The sequence below is a fragment of the Natator depressus genome, chromosome 10, assembly GCF_965152275.1.
Source record: "Natator depressus isolate rNatDep1 chromosome 10, rNatDep2.hap1, whole genome shotgun sequence".
In the NCBI taxonomy this organism is placed as follows: Eukaryota; Metazoa; Chordata; order Testudines; family Cheloniidae; genus Natator; species Natator depressus.
Window position 1 is genome coordinate 11,824,082 of NC_134243.1, and position 23,463 is coordinate 11,847,544.

The 23,463-nt window shown below is 42.2% G+C and overlaps 1 protein-coding gene across 4 annotated transcripts in view; it reads left to right on the top strand.

The window, feature by feature from the left end:
* Nucleotides 1-23,463, top strand: part of MAD1L1 (mitotic arrest deficient 1 like 1) — a 553,489-nt gene that overhangs the window by 159,491 nt on the left and 370,535 nt on the right. For all 4 annotated transcript variants that reach the window (XM_074965202.1, XM_074965204.1, XM_074965203.1 and 1 more), the window contains one exon: nucleotides 2,462-2,606. In XM_074965202.1, the coding sequence (XP_074821303.1) occupies nucleotides 2,462-2,606 (145 nt within the window). The remainder of the gene's footprint in view (nucleotides 1-2,461; nucleotides 2,607-23,463) is intronic.

Genomic DNA, 23,463 nt, shown 5'->3' on the forward strand with positions numbered 1-23,463 from the left:
CAGAGGAATGAAATTGCATTACTTACTTTCCCTTGGACAATTAGCTTCCCAGGACTTAAATTTTAACTGACCAGCACAATTGACCTGAGACCGAAAGCCTAAACAGACCGACCTCAATTTCCCTCTTAACACTATCTAATGCAGAAGAAATGGACAATCTGCCCACGTGGCCATTTACTTTGCTATATTCTTCTTCCGCTTACTCATTTGTCTCCCATACTGCAATTGAGGAAGAGCACACATGGCTAGCTAGATATGTGTGCTCTCCCTAAAGTGCTACTGGTATATGGATTGCAAATACTTTTTATTAATGCGAACAAGGAAACTAGGCAGGAATGTGTTTTGATTCTGAGCATCAAGTGAAAAAATATGACAATCGGTCAGTGCACTTAGGATTTATAAAAGGAGATCAAAACCTTGAGGGATATACGTACAGTTTAATTTAAAAAAACCCAAACCCTTAATTGGGCTCAGATCTGGAACAGTAGATTAAACCTAACCAGTAAATTTAGCATGGAGGAGAGGATTTCTATATCATGTCAGACAGTGGGTGGATCTGACATGGTTATTCACCCTGGATCATATGTAATTTGAAATGTGCTTGGGAGGATTTTATTATTTAAGGGTTGGGGGGTTTTTTGTGTGAAAGTGGTATTTAACAGTAGAACTTTCCAGATTGACAATAAATGTTTGTGTGTATTTAGTCTCCAGAGGGTTACAATAGTTTTGTTAACGTGGTATTCATCATAGGTTAACAGCCTGATGTGTTCTATCTGGGTTTACATATCTCCTTGTGACATCTTACTGGGACTCTCTTTTCCCACAGGATTCTTGCTCGTGTTTCACAGTATTAGAGGACTGGAATGGGGCTTTCTAATGTTGACAGCTGAGGAATATCTTTTTGATGGAGATTGATTTCTGTACATTCGCAGAGGGCTATCATGTAATGGTAGATTTATCCAAAAAATGAACACAACAAAAATTCTCTGTTTACCCTCTGGAATCCTCGCTGACTAGGAAAAATACTGATATTTCTATTAGAATCCCATAGAACTTGGGACATTTGCACTGAGCTTGTGATGAAGAGGGAATCAGCCCGTTAGTGAGAGGCAGACACCACTCTATGTCCCATCAACTTGGAAGCTGTTGAGCACCGATTTCTTTTTGTGTAACTAATTAATTAAAATAGAGCCAGGGAAATAGTGGGACTCTGGTAATTAAATTATTCATTTTCAAATGCAGATTTAAAGCCCTCTTAATGAACTTCCCACCTGAACACACAAATGAAGAATCTGTTTCACGCTGCTGGATTATCAAATTGGTCTGTGAATGGTTCCAAATTGAACTGGAACTTTAAACAGCCTTTTAATTCATCTAGAGTTTTAAAATGCATATTTGTTGTTAGAGGGAAGGATCAGAGGTCTGGAAATCGCTGATTGGGGATTTATGGCAATTTCCCAGTAAAATTCCCAAAGAGCATAAATTGTTCTGGCAATCAGGATGTAGGAGTGCCACTTTTCCTGACATATCTAAACAGTGCCTGAATAATGGTGATATTTTATTTGTTGAAGGATATTTCATTTATTTTCTTTTGATTTATAATGATAAAGAACACGTGGTATTGGTGCTTTTACTCTGCTTGAAGTTTTGTGTTTGGTACACAGTAATTTTCATTTTTAGGGCTTGTTCACACTGTTTTTGTACTCTGGTTGTGAAACTCTCTTCTGCCTGCGTTACAATAAAGCTGAGTTATTCCTGCAACTTTTTTTCATGAATCAATCAGGTTTGTTGTTTTTTTAATACTGCAACTTTTTTTCATGAATCAATCAGGTTTGTTGCCAACATCTACTATAATGCCTAACTGCTTGTACTAATGCATTATGGGTAAATATAGACAGCTATCCAGTGCCTCAGCAAGGAATAGAGTGCCCAGAGGATATGTGCACAGAGCAGCCCCAAGAGCATGTGGGTCAATGCTGTTTGGGATGTCTTGCTGCACAGAGAGCTGAGAGAAAGGGGAAATTGGCTACACAGGCATGGCTGGGAATTCTGTCCGTGTTGCAAAATAAGTGCTGTTACCCAGTCACAGGACACAAACTATGTGCCAGCCTAGGCTGCTGGCAAGAACACGGTATGGATAGTTGCCACAATTACTAACCAAATATTAGCTATGCTTGAATGCAGATTAGATTTAATGGCAATCACTTCTCTAGCTAGTTAATATTTAAAAGGGCTAAGATCCATTATTATACTGATGCTGAAGAGTAAGTATTTACCCATGTAAAGCAATGTAATTGTTTTGGGGCTAAGCAATAAGCTTGGCCATTGGACATTTCTAATATCTCTTTGAAAAAAATGCTGATAATACGTTCCATTGCTATTCGTACTTCCCCCTAAGTTTTTCTGAGCTACATGGGTATGAGGTAATATTAAGATCTGACAGGTATCTTCTGTCTTTTAGTGCCCGGATATTAGAGAAGGCTCGGCAGCAGCTACAGGAAGAGGTATTACGGATCCAGAGCCAGCTACTGGATGAGAAGAAAAAACGTGAGCAGCATGAAGGTCTCGTCAGGCGCTTGCAGAAACGAGTGCTACTGCTTACCAAGGTATGGCATCTAGACAGAATTTAGGATGCAAACCCTTCTCCCCACCCGTAGATACTGTTCCTGCAGTCCTCTTATTTCTTGTCTTGTCTGCTTCGTAGTTGATGATTCAGTGCTACTTGGTCTCAGTGTAGTGGATGCTGTAACAATGACTTAAGTCTTGTCTTTGGGTCTGCTCAGAGTAAATGCACGGGTGTCAGTGCTGGCCTGCTGGTGTGTGGTGCTTGTGTAGGCTGCTGTTATGTAGGTGACGCACCACTTAATGTCATCCTTGGCATCTGTGTTAGGAAAGAGAGTTAAGTTATGTTACCATATGTGTATTTCTGTGTCTGAGCCACTGAATGGAGTTTAAAATGGCCTTGATAGCTGCCTCGCTCACTTCCCAACTAGAAGATAGGTGCTATACTGTGTGCGTGGTCCTGTGGAGAAATAGAACTTAGGGAAAGATGAGATGGTCACATCACCCGTATGTAAAAGTCCCTTCAGATTTAATGGTAGGAGTTAAACCAATAGAGTTTTACCGAAATTCGTTTAGAATCCTTTTTACAGATTTTTTGAACCAATCTATGGAGTTGGGTAGCAGGACTTTAGTTTTTGGTTAACTTCTATAGAATGTTTTAAAAACCTGTAGAACCCTGATTGTTTTGTATTAAATTTGATGGTACTGTTGCCTAAAGACAAATTATGATTATTTATTACTTCTCTCTAGCCACAAAGGTGTGAGTTGCACCTTCCAAAGACACCCATGCGTAACTTCACTTACTTTAGCAATCTCATTGAAGTCAATAGGGCTGGTCACATAAGCAAACTTACACACACGTATGTTTACTGGATCAGGCTCTAAACTAGATGTGCCAATAGCTGGGAGAAGCAAGATAGTAGGAAGGAGAGATGACGGTAATAAGATTATGTGGTAGCTCAGCTCAGTGAGAGCTTATGCACAAGATATAGTGAGGGTGGTGGTGATGCAGCTTTACTAAATAGATGCATTATTGGGATTTGAAGGTTGAAATTGGGCAGAGTAATTCTTTCCAGCATGCTATAGGAATGTGGCCCACCCAAAAAAAAAAGGAAAGGAGAAAGAAAGGAGATGTGCTGCTACTGCTTCAGGCTTGAAATTTGAATGTTGACTACAGGATCTTGATTTGCTTTCATTGTTCTGTGCTCAGTTCTGTAATTCCATGTCAGAGCTGAGCCAATGAGGCTGTGATGTATGGTGTACTAAGTAGGGCTTTCTGGAGCGTGAAGTAGCTGTTTCACAAGGGGGTATTAGTTAAATCTCTTTCTGGCTGCAGTATTTGATACCATGGAGAGTCCAGTAAGTGAGAGAGAGACAGAATTGCTGTCGCTTTTCTTGACACATTGCGGCAGGCATTGCATTCTGAGCGGCTGGCAACTATGAGAGGAAACCATTTCTCCCCTTGGCTCACTGAAATGACAGGCAGCATAGACAGGATTTTCCCAGCCCTATACACTTCTGGTTTTGGTATGGTTTGTAATGGGATATCTGTGGTTGTAGACATAGTTGGGTAATTCCAGGTATTCTGAAAAAGAATACAGCACTTGATAAGACTTTGGCAGCCTTTAGGTACGTGTACGTGTACACGTGTGTGTACGTACACACACACACACACACACACACACACACACACACACACACTCTCTCTCTCTCTCTCTCTCTCTCTCTCTCTCTCTCTCTCTCTCTCCCCTCCCCCTCCCCCCCACCCACCCACCCACACACACTATATACACACAATAGAACCTCAGTGTTACGAACACCTCAGGAATGGAGGTTGTTTGTAACCCTGAAATGTTCGTAACTCTGACCAAAACGTTATGGTTGTTCTTTCCAAAGTTTACAACTGAACATTGACTTAATACAGCTTTGAAACTTTACTGTGCAGAAGAAAAATGCTGCCTGTAACCATCTTAATTTAAATGAAACAAGGACAGAAACAATTTCCTTACCTAGTCAAATCTTTTTTAAAACTTTCCTTTTATTTTTAGTAGTTTTTTTAACACAGTACTGTAAGGTACTGTATTTACTTTTTTTTTTTTTGGTCTCTGCTGCCTGATTGCATACTACTGATTCTAAATGAGATGTGTGGTTGACCGATCAGTTCGTAACTCTCGGGTTTGTAATTCTGAGATTCTACTGTAATCTCCTTAGCTGTTCGAGGTTCTTGAGTATAGTGTCAGACCTGAGCAAGCGGTTATAAAAACAGTTGCCCAGTAAACTACCAAAATATTTCTTTTGTTAGCTTATTTCCACTCTTCAGCTGACAAATATGTTTTGTGGTGGAACAATAGGGTACAGATTCGTTTTTAAAGTTCTGGATTGAAAGATCACAGTCTGTTCCCTGCAGCATACCATGTGGTGGTCCATATACTAATTTCTGTATTGAAGACATGGAGCCCTTTTGATTTGTTCTTCTCTGTGGTTTGATTTCTCTCAGAAAAGGAGAAATCACTGGAAATGTCCTGAATTCATACCAAATAAACTTACTTTTTGAAAGTGGAAGCTTTCAGTGGGCTGTATAATATTTCATCCAAGCTACTTCAAAGGAGAAAAGGATATCTTTGTCCTCAGAAAATCTGTTTTGTCCAGGATTATATGGGATCCTTTGTATAGAACCATGCATACAGTGAGAGTTAGGGCAGAAATTTAGGCATTGTTTCCTCAGTGCTGTTTCTTTTAATGGTTGCTCTGCTCACGCAAAATTAGGAAAAGGAATTTTAATTTAATTAAAAAGAAATTATGATCTTGTGGTTTAAAATGAGATTAAGCAAATAGATTGCCTTTAAAAATAATAATTTCACAGTGAAAGCATATCACCTAGAGTGGTATTTAATCATCTAATTAGTGGCATCAGTAGTAGACTGTACTGCTGTCTGTGTCATTGTGAATAGAAAGGAGGAGGGAAGGAAGGGGAGTTCACTTATCCAGCTCGCTGGTGAATCTAGTGTGATTTGTTAAACAGGACTATAAAAAGCACATTTTGGGAGAAGCAATGTTGTGTGTGACATGGTCCTTACTGCTCCCTGGTAGTGTGCGTATGTTATGGCTGTCACCGCCTGCTCCTTTGAATAGGCAAAGAACCAGTTACCCTATCCTAGCAAATAAGGAGACCCAGCTGGTTTGATAGTAAAAATGTTATGCAATGACTGTATCTTCCTTTCTTTGTGGATCAAGGCAGACCTGGTGTGTGATAATTCTGTGTTTATCACTTATTTAAAATCAACCAAAAAGGAGAAGCTAGTTCTTCCCTTCCATTGCAGTAGTGTTTAATATTAATGTAATAAAGTATGTAATAAAATAATGTATCCACTCCTGCTCCTTGACACTGCTCTAGGAGCAACTTGCTTTGCTGCTCTGACCCCTCCTCAGCCATTCCTGACCTCTTCCTTTAGTCTCAGTTATTTTTTTGACCATTCTAGAGTCCCCGCTTCACTAGGCCTCACTCCTTCATTCCCCACCTACCACAGTATCTCAGCCTCACTTGGCTGCTCTGATCTCCCTATTTCAGTCTCTATCCTGTCCTCCCTTTGCTCTGGGTCTTCCTGCCTCATTTGCCCACTGGTTCCTTGCTCTTTCCCATGCACTATAGATGCTTCACTCTGACTTAGTCAGTAATCAAGATTAGCATAATTCTCGGCCAGCTCTCAGTACATGACATTTTCATAGTCTTGGCTCTTTGGTACAGCAGCACTCAGATTGCTGCTGCTAAACCACCAGTCTGGTCCTCTCATTTCTGTCTCTACCAGCGGAGTAGGTTCTATCATGTGATCCTGGGCTCTTGGTGCAGACAAACAATCAATTAAGACGTGCTGGTCGGTCTATACTGTGTGCCTGGAGGCAGTTTCCTGGACTTGAGTTCCATTACAGTTTTTTACATGCGTGTTTTAAATTAAGTATGAAGGCTAGATTTGGTCGCCCAAGGATTTTTCAGATATCACTGTTGGTTTAAAGGCGTCCCCCAAAGCCACTATCCTTGCTAGACAAGAAATTGTTGGAAGGGGTATATTCATTCATTTTCTGTCTGCCACAGTTCCCCTTGGCTTAATCCTGCGTCTATTGTGGTGGTGAAGTTTCTCTGTGTGGCTTTGTTTATGCTCAGAATTTTAGAGAAATCTCTCACAATGGCTCTAACTCTGGAGCAGCTCCACTAATGGTAGCAGTGAGATTTCCCTGAAATTCTGTGTGACACAGCCTGCCGCTCTTGTCTCTCCCTCCCCTGTTTGATTTGATGCCAAATTGGCTTTGAATGCCATATTTACTAAGGTAGCTTTTTGTTTGACTTGTGTGTTGTCCTTAAGTTTGGGTGTATTTCTTTCTGCTTTTCAGAGTTTTGCACAGAGCTTATGGTCTTTGCTTTCTTTGTAGGAAATAAAAGGCAAAGCTGCCATAGCTGGAGTTGAGTCTCCTAGATTTTTTTTTAATGGCATCTAGTTCTCTCACAGTTGTCCCTTTTTGAGATCCCTGGTCTGAATATAAGCTGCTGACTGAGTCAGGGTTTGATAAAAGCAAAGCCCTGAGATGCTTGTTTATTGCGTGATGTGAGGACAGCTTTTGACATTAGTGGAGGTTCGAGGACAAATTGAAGCAGGAGTCAGGTTGGAAAGTAGAAGGGGTGGTATACTCCCACGCTTCCCAGAGTCTACTCAGTTGGGGTGGTCAAACTGGGATGCCACTCATAGTAGTTTGGGTGGAGCTCATGGTGTGATCCTACCTCACCTTTCTTTGGTGTTTTAATCGGTAGTAAAACAGCAATTAACTATTTTGGCATTGAATGCGCCATTGAGTTTCAGGGTTAACTGCCTCTTGAAGGGAACAAGGACAGTTTACACCTTCCTTAAAACTATTATTTCTGCTGTATGCAGATATGGACAGACATTAGGGCATCATTTTACATTTGGCTCCCTTTAAAGTTAGGGCTAAAGAAGCAGGGCAGTTCTTTGGTGCATTTGTCTCCTGGCCACACTGTGGCAGCACAAAAGAGCTAGAAAGCAGCTGCATGTAGTCATCTGAGAATTCCCTTGATATTGGGGAGTTCTCAGCTGGTGCAGAGCATCACTTGGACAACCACTGGCACAGGGATTGTGACAGGGCCTGGAAGGTTGTGCTGAGCGTATGGCCAGAATGCAGTGTACTCTGAATATTCACAGCTAGTCAATGCTGGTTCTTTGGGGCCATTGCCAGCTGCCACAGGTCAGAGCTGGTCCCAGCCTCTTGTAATCTGTACCAAGACTGAGACCAGCACAGATTCTGAGAACTAGGGACTCCCTGATGGCACCTGACCCCCACTTGCTGTGGTGAATTGAAATATGGCACAGCAGAGAATCTGGTAATTTAAAAAAAGGAGAGCTCAAAATCTGGATCCCAAGAATTGGCTTCCAGATAAAAATACGTCAAGCCCGTGCAAGCTAGTCTAGATCAATCCCTGGACAGTAGACTTTGACTTGAACTTCCACTGCCCTGGTCTTATTCATTGCTCTCATGTAATGAATTTACACCATAAGCGAATTAGTCTTATTTTCCTGAATGTTGTTCTGTTTGTTTATAGTGTCTCCTTCCTGTTTGTAGATTGTTTACCTTTGGGTACTCTACTGTCAGCATGAAAGGCCGTAAATTTCCTTCTCCTTTCAGGTTTCAGAGTGGTAGCCGTGTTAGTCTGTATCAGCAGAAAGAACAAGGAGTAGTTGTGGCATCTTAGAGACTAACAAATTTATTTGAGCATAAGCTTTCATGGGCTAAATCCCACTTCATCAGATGCATGCAGTGGAAAATACAGTAGGAAGAGTGAGGGATCGTCCTTCAGGATAGGTTGTAGATCTTTGATGCGCTGGAGAGGTTTTAGTTGGGGGCTAGAGGTGACGGCTAGTGACGCATCATCAAAGATCTACAACCTATCCTGAAGGACGATCCCTTGCTCTCACAGATCTTGGGAGACAGGCCAGTCCTCGCTTACAGACAGCCCCCCAACCTGAAGCAAATACTCACCAGCAACCACACACCACACAACAAAAACACTATCCCAGGAACATATCCTTGTAACAAAGCCTGTTGCCAACTCTGTCCACATATCTATTCAAGGGACACCATCATAGGACCTAATCACATCAGCCACACCATGAGAGGCTTGTTCACCTGCGCATCTACCAATGTGATATATGCCATCATGTGCCAGCAATGCCCCTCTGCCATGTACATTGGCCAAACCAGATGGTCTCTGTGCAAAAGAATAAATGGACCCAATTCAGACGTCAAGAATTATAACATTCAAAAACCAGTCGGAGAACACTTCAACCTCCCTGGTCACTCAATCTCAGACTTAAAAGTCACAACTCTCCAACAAAAAAACTTCAAAACCAGACTCCAACGAGAAACTGCAAAACTGGAATTAATCTGCAGATTGGACACCATTAAATTGGGCTTGAATAAAGACTGGGAGTGGATGAGTCATTACACTAACTAAAAGCTATTTCCCCATGCTAATTTTCCCCCTACTGTTACTCACATCTTTTTGTCAACTGTTTGAAATGGGCCATCCTGATTATCACTACAAAACTTTTTTTTTCTCCTGCTGATAATTGCCCACCTTAATCGATTGGTCTCGTTAAGAGTTGGTATGGCAACCCCCATTTTTTCATGTTCTCTGTGTGTGTTTGTGCGTGTATCTATATCTTCCTACTGTATTTTCCACTGCATGCATCTGATGAAGTGAGCTGTAGCTCACGAAAGCTTATGCTCAAATAAATTTGTTAGTCTCTAAGGTGCCACAAGTACTCCCCGTTCATTCTCCTTTCAGTGTGTTCAACCAGATCATGTGTTCTGTTTATAAATCTACTTTTAGTGAGACATAATTTTTATGGTGGTGGTTTGAGTTCAGGATTAAGTAAGTATTGATTAACTAAGACACTGGCTGATTATTTACACAGATTGTCCCAAGAAGGCATCTTCTCAAAAGTCAGTATTAACTATATGAGTGAGTCTCAGAGCCTAGAACTGCAGAGATCCATCAGAAATTGAGCTGTGTGATTAAACTGTTCTTAAGCATGGCAGATTCAGAATTCCTGACTTGATTTACCACCTGATTTGTTCTGTAGCTGCATAGGATTCAGAATAATACTGTTGGTTTCTTTGTCACATTGGACTCTGTGTCCAGCTCTTCCTTGGGATAGTGAATGATCTTTTCTTGCAGCTGGTTCTAAGGAGTCAAAAAGGTTCTTTGGAGCTCAGTGAGTTAACTCCTTTTATACTGATCAATAATTTTATCTGGGCTGTGAACATATTTAACTCTGCCAGCTTGATTGTTTTCAATATAACGGATGGGTTGGTTAAACAAAAGCTCTGCAACAGGCTTTCCTCTGGGTCTCCCAGTGTGTTTTGTGTCGCAGTTCTGTTTAGATTGTAAGCTCCTTGAGGCAGGGGTCATGCCTACTCTTCTGTGTCTTGAATAGTGCCAATGTCCCCGTTGGTCCTTAATGAAATAAGTAGTAATGGTTTCTAAGCTGGTTTCCACCTCTGATTCAGTTTATGACCTCTTATGGATCATCTTGAACACTGGCTTGTGTTCTCTTGAGTCGCAACTCTTCCTCCACTGAAACCCTTGCCCCATGCTTTTATTTTTCTCTGGCCAGGGGCAAGGGTTACCCCTTCTGTGTTTGGGTGGCAGCTGCATTCAGAGGTCTTCACTCATGGAATGACACTACCCTGTCCAGGAGGATTTGCCAGGGGAGGTGGCATTAGTTTCCAACCGAGGCTCCTTAGGAAAGGTACTGAATGAGATTGGCCCCACCTCTTCTTTAATACGTAGTCTGTACTCGTCATTGAATCTGAAAATACTGTGCAAAGGAAGGTACACATTATTATCCTTATTTCACAGATGGGGAAATTGAGGCACGGGGGGAAGTGACTTACGAAAGGTCATGCAGCATGGCACTGGTGCAGTTGAGAATAGAACCCATGACTTCTGTCTCCTCGTCCTGTGCACTGTTTCCTGGAAGATGTTCCCTTCCTTGGTCCACCAATTCTGCCAACTGGCTCCCAAGTGGAATGGGGTTGTGGGTGCCTCTTCTCCCTAAGGACTTTCTGCTGTGAGGACTCACAGAAACTGGGCCTGTCATTTCTCTTTTCTCCCTTTTCATGTGTGGGACTCGCCTATTCATCTGTCCCAACTATTTTGCCATGCTTAGTGCAAGCTTATCCTCTGAAGCTCCTGCCATTTGGAACAGCTTTTCTTTATCTATGTTGTTGATTCCAATTCCAAATCACTCTTCAGATTTCAGGTTTTGATATTGTCTTTCGTGTATGTACCTCTGAATTTCTGTCTGCCTCTGTTTTGTTTAGCTTGATAAATATGTGATAGAGCTCAAGGGTAAAGCATTTGGGGATGTAGTATGCATGGAGAATGCTGTAGAAAGAAAAGTTTTATATTCTTGATTTGCATCAGTGTAATCTTGGCTCTTTTAGTATCATATATACCACTCTTCTCAATGGCATATGGAATGTTTTTATTAAATAAAGCTGTAGAAACCAAGCAAGGCAGATCTTTCTGCAGTCCTGTTTCCCTCACAAACAAAACTCAACAGTCCCTGGAGTCATTTTGGTTACTTCTCAATGCCCCATTACAATCTGTCCACCAGTCGTCTTATAATGCGGTGATCAGAATTACACAATACTCTCAATGTAATCTTAGAATAGTCTTATCTAGTGCCAGAATAAGTTATGCTGATTTATACTTTGTGCTTCATTATATTCATTGCAAGTTCTTATTTGCATGCTTGACATTTAAATATGCTGTATTTTGAATGTGTGATTTGTATTTTGAGACCTTTATTAAGCAACTCCAGTCTAAGGGTTTAATTGTTACTGATAGCTAAGAGTATAATTGCCTTGATAAAATATCATGACTATATTAAGCTAATGGAAATTGCTTCCAGAATTGGGTGAACACAAACCATTTTACTATTTGAAAAAGGCTGTTTCAAGAGAGCCACTAATATCATTCACCAATACATCCGCAGAATCTCTTTATTTTAGAGAACGAACAGAAGAGATGAAAGGGATGTGTTCTGGGAGGAAGCTGTTTGCAGTAATTTAGGGGCAGTATGCGAGAACAAGTATAATTGGAAGGAGGAGGCATCTTCAAATTAAAAAGAAAATATTGTAATGGATACCTAGTTGGAGACCTGAAGAGCTTTGAGTGGGGAAGAGAAATCAATATTCCCTGATACAGACATGCTTTTCTCCTTTGTCTCCTTTCTCCTCATTTTTCCTTTGTATCCTAATCTGTTTGCCTGATTCCATGATGTGTGTCCCTGGCTCTGATTTCATTTAGTTCCTCTACTTTACAGCTAAGGAAGTGACAGTGGGATGTAGTTCTGTTAGGCTCTTGTTAGTCTGCCATAGTCTGCCACAGAATTACTCTTGAAGGCTTCAAGGCTCCCTCACTTGCTGATTTATTGGATTGGCATTCTGGTTCACATCTACATCTTCATGCAGTTCTAGGGCCAGAAGTGGTCTCCAGACCAGAAATGATTCCTTCTACCTCTGCTTCACTTACTATAACTATTAGAGAGACAAGGTGGGGGAGGTTATATATTTTATTGGACCAACCCCTGTTGGTGAGGGAGACCAGCTTTTGCGCTTACACAGAGTTCTGTGTAAGCTCGAAAGCTTATGTGTCTCACCAACAGAAGTTGGGCCAATAAAAGATTACCTCACCCACCTTCTCTCTCTAATATCCTGGGACCAACACGCAGAGCCCTGCGCAGATACAAAATTTGTATCTGCATCCGATCTGCAAAAATGACCCGCTGATATAAAGCACATAGCCACAGATCTGCAGGGCTTCAGATATAAAATTTGCATCCACATCCACCCACGATCTGCAAAAATTGTCCGCGGATCTGCATATCTGCGGATATAAAGCAGTTGTCCGTGCATTTGCAGGGCTCTGCCAGCACGGCTACAACAACAGTGCATATAACCACTAGAGCAGTTTGAAACCTTGGGCTGTCCTTGTATTGCTGCTCTTTAAGTTTGTTGCTCTATAGTAATACTGCTCAGACTTGTCTTGGTAATATCTCACATAACTGATTCATTTTATTGGCTGAATTTTTCACAGCTAGAGGGTAAATCCTGCTCTGACTCTGACCTTGGAGGTTTCCTGATCTAGGTACTGGTGTGATTCTGCAGCACAGTGGAGGGCAGGATTTGGAGGAAGCATCCAGGTGGTATCTCCTATGCAGCAAGGGACCAGAGTCAGGGGATTTACTGCTACACAGATCTTCCCTGAATTTCTCTGTAAGCGGGGAGCCATGAAAGGGTCCATAGAGGTGACTCCAGCCATTGCTCTGGGAAGAGGGTTCTTCCTCTTGGCCTCTGTGCATCTGCCCAATGCTTAGCTCCAGCAGATTGCGCTGGGTTCTGGATTTGCATCAAAGTGTGCAAAAGTACTTATAGCAAATATCAGAGATGATTTCTGTGCAGAGAAATGCTAAATTACTGTCTCTATTCTGTTTTTTAAACACAGGCGTGTCCCGTTTCTCGTATTGATGGTGTATCTGACAGTATTTTTAATTACAACAAAGGTGTTTAGAGCCTTTTAAATGTGCTACAAACCATGGGATCTGTTCTTAGGGGTTTAGAAGTAAGATTCCTTCTCCCTGAATGATGACTAGGTTCTGTTTTCTCCCTAGCAAAGGAACATTAATATATTCTAAGAGGTTAGATTATGAAAATTAGGAATACACTCATAAAAGAGGAATTTATTTGACCTTCAGTCTCCACATTTCGCCTCAATAAAGGTCTTTGTGGCCTCAAAAGCTAAAATATTTTATATTCAATAAAAGAAAACTAGGTTAATCCAAAGATATGGCTGAGAATTTAAACACACCAAAGTTAGGCAATTCAAAGTTACGGTTCTCTCAGCAACCAACCTTTTTATGCATCTCCTCTGCTTCCTTACTGCATGTTCTGTGCCGTTTATGCCTTAAGCCCCCAAGCCTTGAATTATGAAAGGTGGTGAGTGAGGATAGAAGAGAAGCCTGCTTGGAAGTAGGGAGGAGGAGCTGCAGTTGAGGGAAGTAGTGCAGACAGAAGAGACGTCTGGTGAGCAAGATGAAGGCTGAGGGTGAGTTGGTAATTATAGTAGCTGATTGAAGTGGGTGGGGAGAGGCTTGGGCAGCGTCTAAGGGTGATTGTGGGAAAGGAATGGTTTCTGGGTAGGATCCAAAAGTATTTAAAGCATGGTTGTGATGGGATCCCCGGTGTGCAGCCTTGGACTGTGGGACCGCTGCGCCCCCTTGACTCTCCAGCCTGGGCTGTCTCTCTCTCTTAATGCTTTGCTAGTGACAAGCAGCAAACCCCTCCAGGTGCTGTTATCACTCAGCACAACCGCATGTGGAGCCCTACACCAAGCTAGATTGCATGAATGCTCGCAGAGCCACTCATGAATCACACAGAGTAAGGCACCAGCCAAATCCCCCCAGCTCCCAGCCTTGTACCTCAGGAATATATCGTTTTGCACTACTCAAGATGAGCAGTGCAAATTTATTAACTAGTTCACCACTTCACCAATGGAAAGTGGATATACACCAACCTTTGGAAACCTGAGCAGATTCACCAGACAAACTCATTGGTAAAGATAAATGGTTAAACAAATGTATTGACCACAAAAGATAGATTTTAAGTGATTATAAGTGATAGGTAAAAAGTCAGAGTTAGTTACCAAAATAAAATAAGTGTTCAGTCTAAACTCTCAATTCTATTAGACTGGGCAACGTCTAGATTAAGCAGTTTTTCTCACCCCACTGGATATTGCAGTCCTTAATATACAGGATTGTCCCTTAAACCTGGGCCAGTCTCCTCTGTTGGAGTCTTCAGTCTTCTCATTGTGTTTGTTGCTTGCAGCATAGGTGAGGACAGGAGAAAGGCCAAGTATGGGGCCCCTGTGTTCTGTTTTATCGGCTCAGTCCCATGTGCTTGGAGTACACAAGTTCAGGTATGTCTGGTGGGCACTGCTGAGCCCCGTGCAAAGTTGAGCAATTCCCCTGGTGTGGCCTTATGCTGGTGAGTCATTGAATTGTAGCTCCCTTGCTGGACAGTGGCTATTGATGGTTCTTTGAAACCCACCCTGGCGCTGGTTACTTTTCTTGCTGTTATCTCTGGGGAGTGAATATCTGAGCGCTTCTCAAACCCACAGCATATTTTAGTGACAATCATACAACACACTCTCATAACTTCATATGCATTAATTATATACATATTTAGATAGAACAGTGACTTTGAGCAGCTTGTAACCTTTCCCCTGATACTTCACACTGCCTGCTTTATATGCAAGATCATAATTATATATAAATAAGGAATATGAGGGTTACAAGACTCTCCCCCAAGATATAGAATGTCACAATGGCCATTGTGTCTACGAGAGGGGATCAGCTGTATGAGAGGTTTACACAGTTCTAGCATAAGTATGAAGGTGTTAGTATCTGTGTGCCATTTAGAGAGTTACCTTTGCTGTGAAGGCTACAGCTTTGAATTCCTTGACTTCTGCGCTTTTAAATCCTCAGATGTAAAATTGGGTTAGCAGAGTTTACTCTTTTTCTTTTAAAAAAAGAAGTGGAGAGAGAGACAATCAAGCGATTGCACAATTGTCTTATTTCATGTGTGATAGGAGGCTTTAGTAAAGTTACACCTCACACACTCCATCAGCCAGTTAGAGTATCTTTCTTTCAAACAATGTCCAAGTGTTCACTGTTGAACTTTAAGGGTTTTAGAATTGCTCTCCACATAGTGTTGTTCAATAATAATTTTCTTGTTCAGTGCCTGTTTGCAGCACCTCTCTTTGACTGTTGTGAATATTTGATTAATATTTTAGAAGGAAAATGATTCATCTTGGAGTGATTGCACATGTGCATTCCACTCTTGGTGTGCGCTCACCCCACACACCATTCTTACTGCCCCATGATGGCTGTTGGAATTGTGTGGCTTACCTTGCCTTAGCAAGTGGTCTCAGGGTGCTCATTGTAAATGTATTGTAAATAGTTATCTAGCTGATAAGTATTTAATTAATAGTGTAGATAGGGTTAGATTCTTTTCCAATCCCAAGCGTGGTGACCAAGGCAGCCCTCGGACCCCAAGTAACCTGGTCAAAGAGCAAATCCTTGGCTCCCAGGGTCAAACCCCAAAGCCAGCCCATAGCCTCAAAACCTTCAAACCCAAGCCTGCATTTCTTGTGCTCGGCTGTTGCCGGTGAGCAACCCACACTCAAGTTGCTTGAAGTGTTTAGGGGAAGCTCATTTTCAGTATCGTTGCCAGATTTGCAAAGACTTTAAGCCAAGGACAAAGAAAGACAGAAAAGCCAGGCTAAAGTTTTTGCTCATGGAGGTGACCCTGAGACCTCTGTCAAAGCCTAGTCATTCTGACTCAGCACCAAGTGCTTCGGCATGGATGAGGAGTGCTACCTCTGTTCGTAAGACCCAGCACTGCTTGCTCTCCCCAGTGCCTAAGAAGAAATATAAGACCTCTGAACAGATCATTGAGAGAGGAAGTTTGCTGGCACCAAAATCTTCTCAGCATGGGGATAAGAGTAGAAAGCAGCTGAAACCTAAGCACTCCTCTACACTGATAGTGCAGAATCCAGCATTGTTGACTCCAGCACCCAGATAGGTACCACGGAGTGTGGGGCCCAAAGGGGCAACTTCTACGTCTGCAGTACTTCAGCAACCTGAAATTATCTTGGTACTGACCATGCCAAGGGCGTTTGTGGCAGCGAAAAATCTGCTGAGCCTATCAGTACTAGTGTCGCTCTCAGTGCAGGATATCATGCTTTTGGTACCAGCAGACTGAGGGGCACCGATATCGTTGGTGCAGCACACGGTACCGCGACAATCTGCATTGTCTCAGAATTCACACCTAGGGTACCGTGAAAGGAAAAGCCCACAATGTTGGCTGCTCTTCACTGACGTGGCACCAGTCTCTGGCACCATCAGGAGCAGCCTCTCCTTGGTCAGCAGAGGGTGATTCTTTGTCCTCGGAATTGGAGATTGGCTATGTTTCCCATCCCACCCCTACTGATGCTTATAAAAGAGCTATTGAAGAGGTTGGCCTCAAGTTTGGGGATCAAGGTGGAGGAGGTTAAGGAGTCCTTATTGATATATTTGGCCACCACAGGGCCTTTACAGGTGGATTTACCTATTAATGAGGCAATTTTGGAGCCTGTTAAGTCTCTCAGGCAGAGCCCTTCGTCCCTTCCTCCCACCTCAGAAAGGGCTGAATGTAAATATTATGGTCCCTGTGTGACTTTATCTGATTAAAATATGACCAAATAGATCATTGTTGCCACCACTGTTATATATTTGCAGCAAATCTTGTACAATGGTTGTCAAGTGAGGTGTCTATGAAAAGGTTGATTTGCTGGTTATGATTATGCTATCTATATGTGTGTATCATTTTTGTATTTGAAGTTAGTATTGGCTCTATACTTGGATTTCGAATGTTTGCTCCTGGAGTACCGCCCACAAGGTAGCTAGCCAGTACATCTTGGAGGGACTATTCAAATTAAGTGGCTCATGGGAGATGCCCATCTACGCTGAGTGGACTGTCCTGTAAACGTGCTGTCTGGAGTGTAGGTAATGGCTTCCTGCAATGACTGAGCGAAATTGGGCATGAACATGTGACTTGCCCATGTGACTCCAAACTCCATCTTGTTGCTGTAATTTTCCACAGTAAGAACAATAGGATGCCCTCCACATGACAAAAGCTATAAAAGGCCCTGGAATTACCTCCATTTTGTCTTCAATCCTGCTTCTTACCTCTGGAGGAACTTTGCTACAGACTGAAGCTCTGAACAAAGGACTGAATGACCCATGCAAGCTGTGGATGTATTCCAGAGACTTGACTTAAGCCAGCAGTTTATTCCATCACTGCTACAAGCTTGAACCAAGAACTTTGTAATTACTGTATCTCTTTGATTCTTTTAACCAGTTTTAACTCTCACTTTTCTTTCTTTTTATGAATAAACCTTTAGATTTTAGATACTAAAGGATTGGCATCAGCGTGATTTTTGGGTAGGATATAACTTATATATTGACCTGGGTGTGTGACTGGTCCTTTGGGATCAGAAGAACCTATTATTTGATGGGTCTGGTTGTAAAGAACCACTCCTCTCTGAATCCAGTGTTTTTGGTGGTGATATAAGAACTGGAATGCCTGAGGAAACTGCTTTTGTTTTCTTTTTAGCCAGTGTGGTGAAACAGAAATTTATTTTTGTGCTGGTTTGGTATATTGTATGCGAGATTAGCCACCAGTCTTGGGGTGTATCTGCCCTATTTCTTAGCAGTTTGTCCTGAATTTGGCATCCTCAGTTGCGACCCACTGAGGCACGGTTATACCCTCTCAGGGATTTGAATATCTGTACTCTCATTTTCTCAATACCTCCCCACCCCCCTCCACCCCCGATTCTCTGGTGGTAGTAGCAGCCAATGAACAGGAATGGCAGGGCCAACAGGTGGCAACCCCCAAATCAAAGGATAATTAAAAAACCCTGGATTTTCTTGGTAGAACGATTATTCTACTAGTGGCTTGCAATTCAGAATTGCCAGCCAACAAGCCCTTTTGGGATATTATGATTTTAATGTTTGGGACTCCATGTTAAAGTTTAGGGACATGTTGCCAGAAGGCGCTAGACAGAAATTCTCCACTTTAGTTTATGAGGAGAAATCTGTAGTGAGAACTTCACTGCAGGCTGCATCAGATGTGTCCTACTCGGCTTCTAGGACCATGGCTTCTGTAGTTTCCATGTGCAGGAGCTCTTGGATGTAGTCCTTGAGGCTTCTGCAAGAGGTCCAACAAACAATACAAGATCAGCCCTCTGAAGGATCTTCACTTTTTTCAGAGCAAACAGACTCTAAGCTCCATGACTTGAATGACTCTAGAGTGACATTAAAGTCTTTGGGGTTGTCCTGGGAACTTGATCAGGCAGGCATTTCCACACCAAGTATTCCACAAGATCACTAGCTGCCTCAGTCACGTTTCTTGTGCAAGTCCCTGTTCAGGAAATTTTGTAGAGCGGCAATCTAGTCTTCATTCCACACCTTCGCATCCTGTTATGCCATCACTCAGCACTCTAGGCACAATGCTAAATTTGGATGAGTTGTACTCCGGTCTGTGTGTTTAAGACATTCACTCCTCCTACCTGACAGCTTGTGAGTCACCAAGAGTGGAATGCCCATGTGCAATCCCTCAAAGAATTAAAAACAGTTGCTAACCTTCTGTAACTGTTGTTCGTTGAGATGTGTTGCACGTGTCCATTCCATGACCTGTTATCCTATGCCTCTGCACTGGAGTTGTCAGGCAAGAAGGAATCTGACAATTGTGCATGGAGTGCTCAGACATGAAGAGTGGAATGGACATGTGCAACACATCTCGAAGAGCAGTTACGGAATGTCAGTAACTTTTTTTTAAAGAAACACAGGATAAATTATCTTTGACTCAAACTTGTTGTATAAAAGAGAAATTAAATGGTCCCTAGTTCATAAGTATTTGCCACGTTAGTATTTCAAACAGAGAAGGCAGCATGGTTTAGTATGCACTGAGCTGTGTGGGGCACTTGTTGCTGGTGGTCTGTGGAGATCTGGGTGGTCATAGGTTTCTAGCTACCACTCCTTATTTTCAGCAGCAGTTCCTCTTAAATGTCTAAGAATAAATTGGGTAAATATTTTCCTAAAATTACTTCTCTGTGTAAGGAATTGTGTAGTTGCCACAAAGCTATAGGATAAGATAGTGAATTGCACAGGAGGTGATCAGTAACTGGAGAGGCAGTGCCTATTAAGTTGCGAACTATACAGTGAAAATGCTTGGGAATCCTTGGTATACTGAACTGAGCACAGGCCTGGGAGCAAAAAATGCCTAAATTATAATTCTGCCTTTGACACTGACTTGCTGCTTGGTCCTGGGTGAAGTTCATGTGTACTCTGACTGCAATCAATGGAATTTACCTGGAAAGCTGGCATTTTGTTGAACTGTTGTAACATTCATAGAATCATAGACTATCAGGGTTGGAAGGGACCTCAGGAGGTCATCTAGTCCAACCCCCTGCTCAAAGCAGGACCAATCCCCAATTAAATCATCCCAGACAGGGCTTTGTCAAGCCTGACCTTAAAAACTTCTAAGGAAGGAGATTCCACCACCTCCCTAAGTAATGCATTCCAGTGTTTCACCACCCTCCTAGTGAAAAAGTTTTTCCTAATATCCAACCTAAATCTCCCCCACTGCAACTTGAGACCATTACTCCTTGTTCTGTCATCAGCTACCACTGAGAACAGTCTAGATCCATCCTCTTTGGAACCCCCTTTCAGGTAGTTGAAAACAGCTATCAAGTCCCCCCTCTTCTTCTCTTCCACAGACTAAACAATCCCAGTTCCCTCAGCCTCTCCTCATAAGTCATGTGTTCCAGTCCCCTAATCATTTTTGTTGCCCTCCGCTGCACTCTTCCCAATTTTTCCACATCCTTCTTGTAGTGTGGGGTCCAAAACTGGACACAGTACTCCGGATGAGGCCTCACCAGTGTCGAATAGAGGGGAACGATCACATCCCTCGATTTGCTGTCAACGCCCCTACATATACATCCCAAAATGCCATTGGCCTTCTTGGCAACAAGGGCACACTGTTGAAAGCATTCCATGTTTTGGCTGCTGAATCTGCCATTTCTCTCTGCTTCACCAGGACTTGGCTGTAGCTTCTTCATTCTGTGAAGCTTTTACCACAAGGGGGAGTGCATTGCAAAGCTCTTATTCTCTTGTGCTGCTGCCTGTAAAAGGGGAGCCATAAAGTAGAAAAGCAGTTCTTCTAGAAAGATAGCTAATGTAATGTGGATTCTTGAAAAAAGGCTCCAGAAGCAATCCTGACAATTAAAGGCTGGTAAGCCTAACTTCATTACCGGGAAAATTGGTTGACTATATTATATAACAGAAGTATCAGACATATAGAGGAATATGATATGTTGAAGAAGAATCAACACAGTTTTTTGAAGGGAAATCCTGCTTCACCAATCTATAACAGTTCTTTGAAGATGTCAGTAGGCATGTGGACAAGGGTGATCCAGTGGATATAGTGTACTTGAACTTTTAGAAAGCCTTTGACAAGGTCCCTCACCAGAGGTTCTTCAGCAAAGTAAGCAGTCATGGGACAGAGAAGGTCCTCTCATAGATCAATAAGCTGTTAAAAGATAGGAAACAAAGGGTAGGAATAAATGGTCAGTTTTCAAAATGGAGAGGGTAATAGCAGGGTCCCCCACGGATCTATACGGGAGCCAGTGCTATTCAACAAATTCATAAATTATCTGGGAAAGGAGGTGAACAGTGAGGTGGCAAGGTTTGGAGATGATAAAAAATTACTCAGGATAGTTAAGTCCAAAGCTGACTGCGAAAAGTTACAAAGGGATCTCACAACACCAGGTGACTGGGCAACAAAATGGCAGATAAAATTTGATGAAATTCAGTGTTGGTAAGTGCAAAGTATTGCACACTGGAAAATATAATCCCATCTATACATACAAAATGATGGAGTCTAAATTAGCAGTTACCGTTCAAGAAGATGATCTTGAAGTCATTGAGGGTACTTCTCTGAGAATATCTGCTCAATGGGCAGCAGCAGTCAAAAGAAAAAGCTGCTAATGTTAGGAATCGCTAGGAAAGGGATAGATGATAAAACAGAAAATGTCATAATGCCGTTACATAAATGCATGGTATGCCTACCCCTTGAATACTGCATGTGGTTCTGGTTTCCCCATCTCAAAAGAGATATATTAGAAACAGAAAAGGTATGGAGAGGGACATGAAAAATTATTAGGGGTATGGAACAACTTCCATACTAGGAGAGATTAAAAAGATTTGGGACTGCCAGCTTAGAAGAAATAAACTAATGAGGGATATGATAATGGTCTATAAAATCATGAATGGTGTGGAGAAAGTGAATAGGGAAGTGCTGTTGACCCTTTCACATAACATAAGAACTGGGGGGTTGCCCAATGAAATTAATAGACAAAAAGTTGAAGACAGACAAAAGGAAGTACTTCTTCACTCAGCACACCGTTAGCCTGTGGAACTTGTTGCCAGGGGATGTTGTGAAGGCCAAATGTATAAATGGGTTTGAAGAAAAATTATATAAATTCATATCGAATAGGTCCATCAATGGCTATTAGCTAAGATGGTCAGGGCTATGGGTGTCCCTAAACTTCCAACTGCCAGAAGCTGGGACTGGGACTGGATGACAGAGGATGGATTTCTTACAGTTGCCCTGTTCTGTACATTCTCTCTGAATCATGTGGCACTGGCCACTGTCAGAAGACAGGATTCTGGGCTTGATGGACCATTGGTTTGACCCAGTATGTCTATTCTTATGGCTAGCTAGGACCACCCTTGCCTGTCTTGAAGGTAGGTGCCCTGGAGAGAGAATGTGGCAGCCAGAGCTGCAGGTGCGGATTAGAAATCTGTGCTAGTGGCAGCATGAGTCGCATTCTCTTGGGAAGAGCAGGTGCAACAGCAGGGATCCCTTCTTCTCCTCCTGTCCCTCCCCATGGAAAGGTATGGGTGTCTGTGGGGCAGAGGGCCCAATACTTACCCTAGCAGCTGGGTGGGTCTATTTGGAGGGTTGGGTAGGAGTTATGAGGATTAATTCCATGTGCTAAATGTGAGGATTAATTTAAGAAACTGCATGAATGTGCAGTAATTTATTCCAATTTATGCTATATAAAGTGTGCATCCACAGAGTGCATGCTGAAAGAAATAGTGATCTATTAATTGTGTTAATACCAAAGTCATTTTAGCTCTAATTTAACATAGAATCATAGAATATCAGGGTTGGAAGGGACCTCAGGAGGTCATCTAGTCCAACCCCCTGCTCAAAGCAGGACCAATCCCCAATTAAATCATCCCAGCCAGGGCTTTGTCAAGCCTGACCTTAAAAACTTCTAAGGAAGAAGATTCCACCACCTCCCTAGGTAACGCATTCCAGTATTTCACCACCCTCCTAGTGAAAAAGTTTTTCCTAATATCCAACCTAAACCTCCCCCACTGCAACTTGAGACCCTTGCTCCTTGTTCTGTCATCAGCTACCACTGAGAACAGTCTAGAGCCATCCTCTTTGGAACCGCCTTTCAGGTAGTTGAAAGCAGCTATCAAATCCCCCCTCATTCTTCTCTTCCGTAGACTAAACAATCCCAGTTCCCTCAGCCTCTCCTCATAAGTCATGTGTTCCAGTCCCCTAATCATTTTTGTTGCCCTCCGCTGCACTCTTTCCAATTTTTCCACATCTTTCTTGTAGTGTGGGGCCCAAAACTGGACACAGTACTCCAGATGAGGCCTCACCAGTGTCGAATAGAGGGGAACGATCACATCCCTTGATCTGCTGGCAATGCCCCTACTTATACATCCCAAAATGCCATTGGCCTTCTTGGCAACAAGGGCACATGTCCCATTTTAACTTAAAAAAAAAAAAAGTGTCTAGCTACTTCTGCTTTTTGGGAGGCTCACAGGTGGAACAGACAACAGATGTTTGCTCACTCTTACTAATTTAGCATTTGCTCTACTTTGTAAGATTTCCTTGCACTTTCACAAATGAGGAAAAGTTCCTTTTCATTTTAAAATTTAATTTTCAGGTGTTAACATATTGCCCTTTGAGGCTACCTTCCTGGGCTGACATTTCTATTATAGTCATTTAAAAAAACCCCAAAAGTCCTGCCTATTTTGTTAGTGGGAAATACCATTTGTAGTGTTATTAGAAAGCTGACTTTTTCAGAAATATTGTTGCATTATCTCTCAGGAGGCCAGCTGCAACTTAGCATTGAGGAAAAAA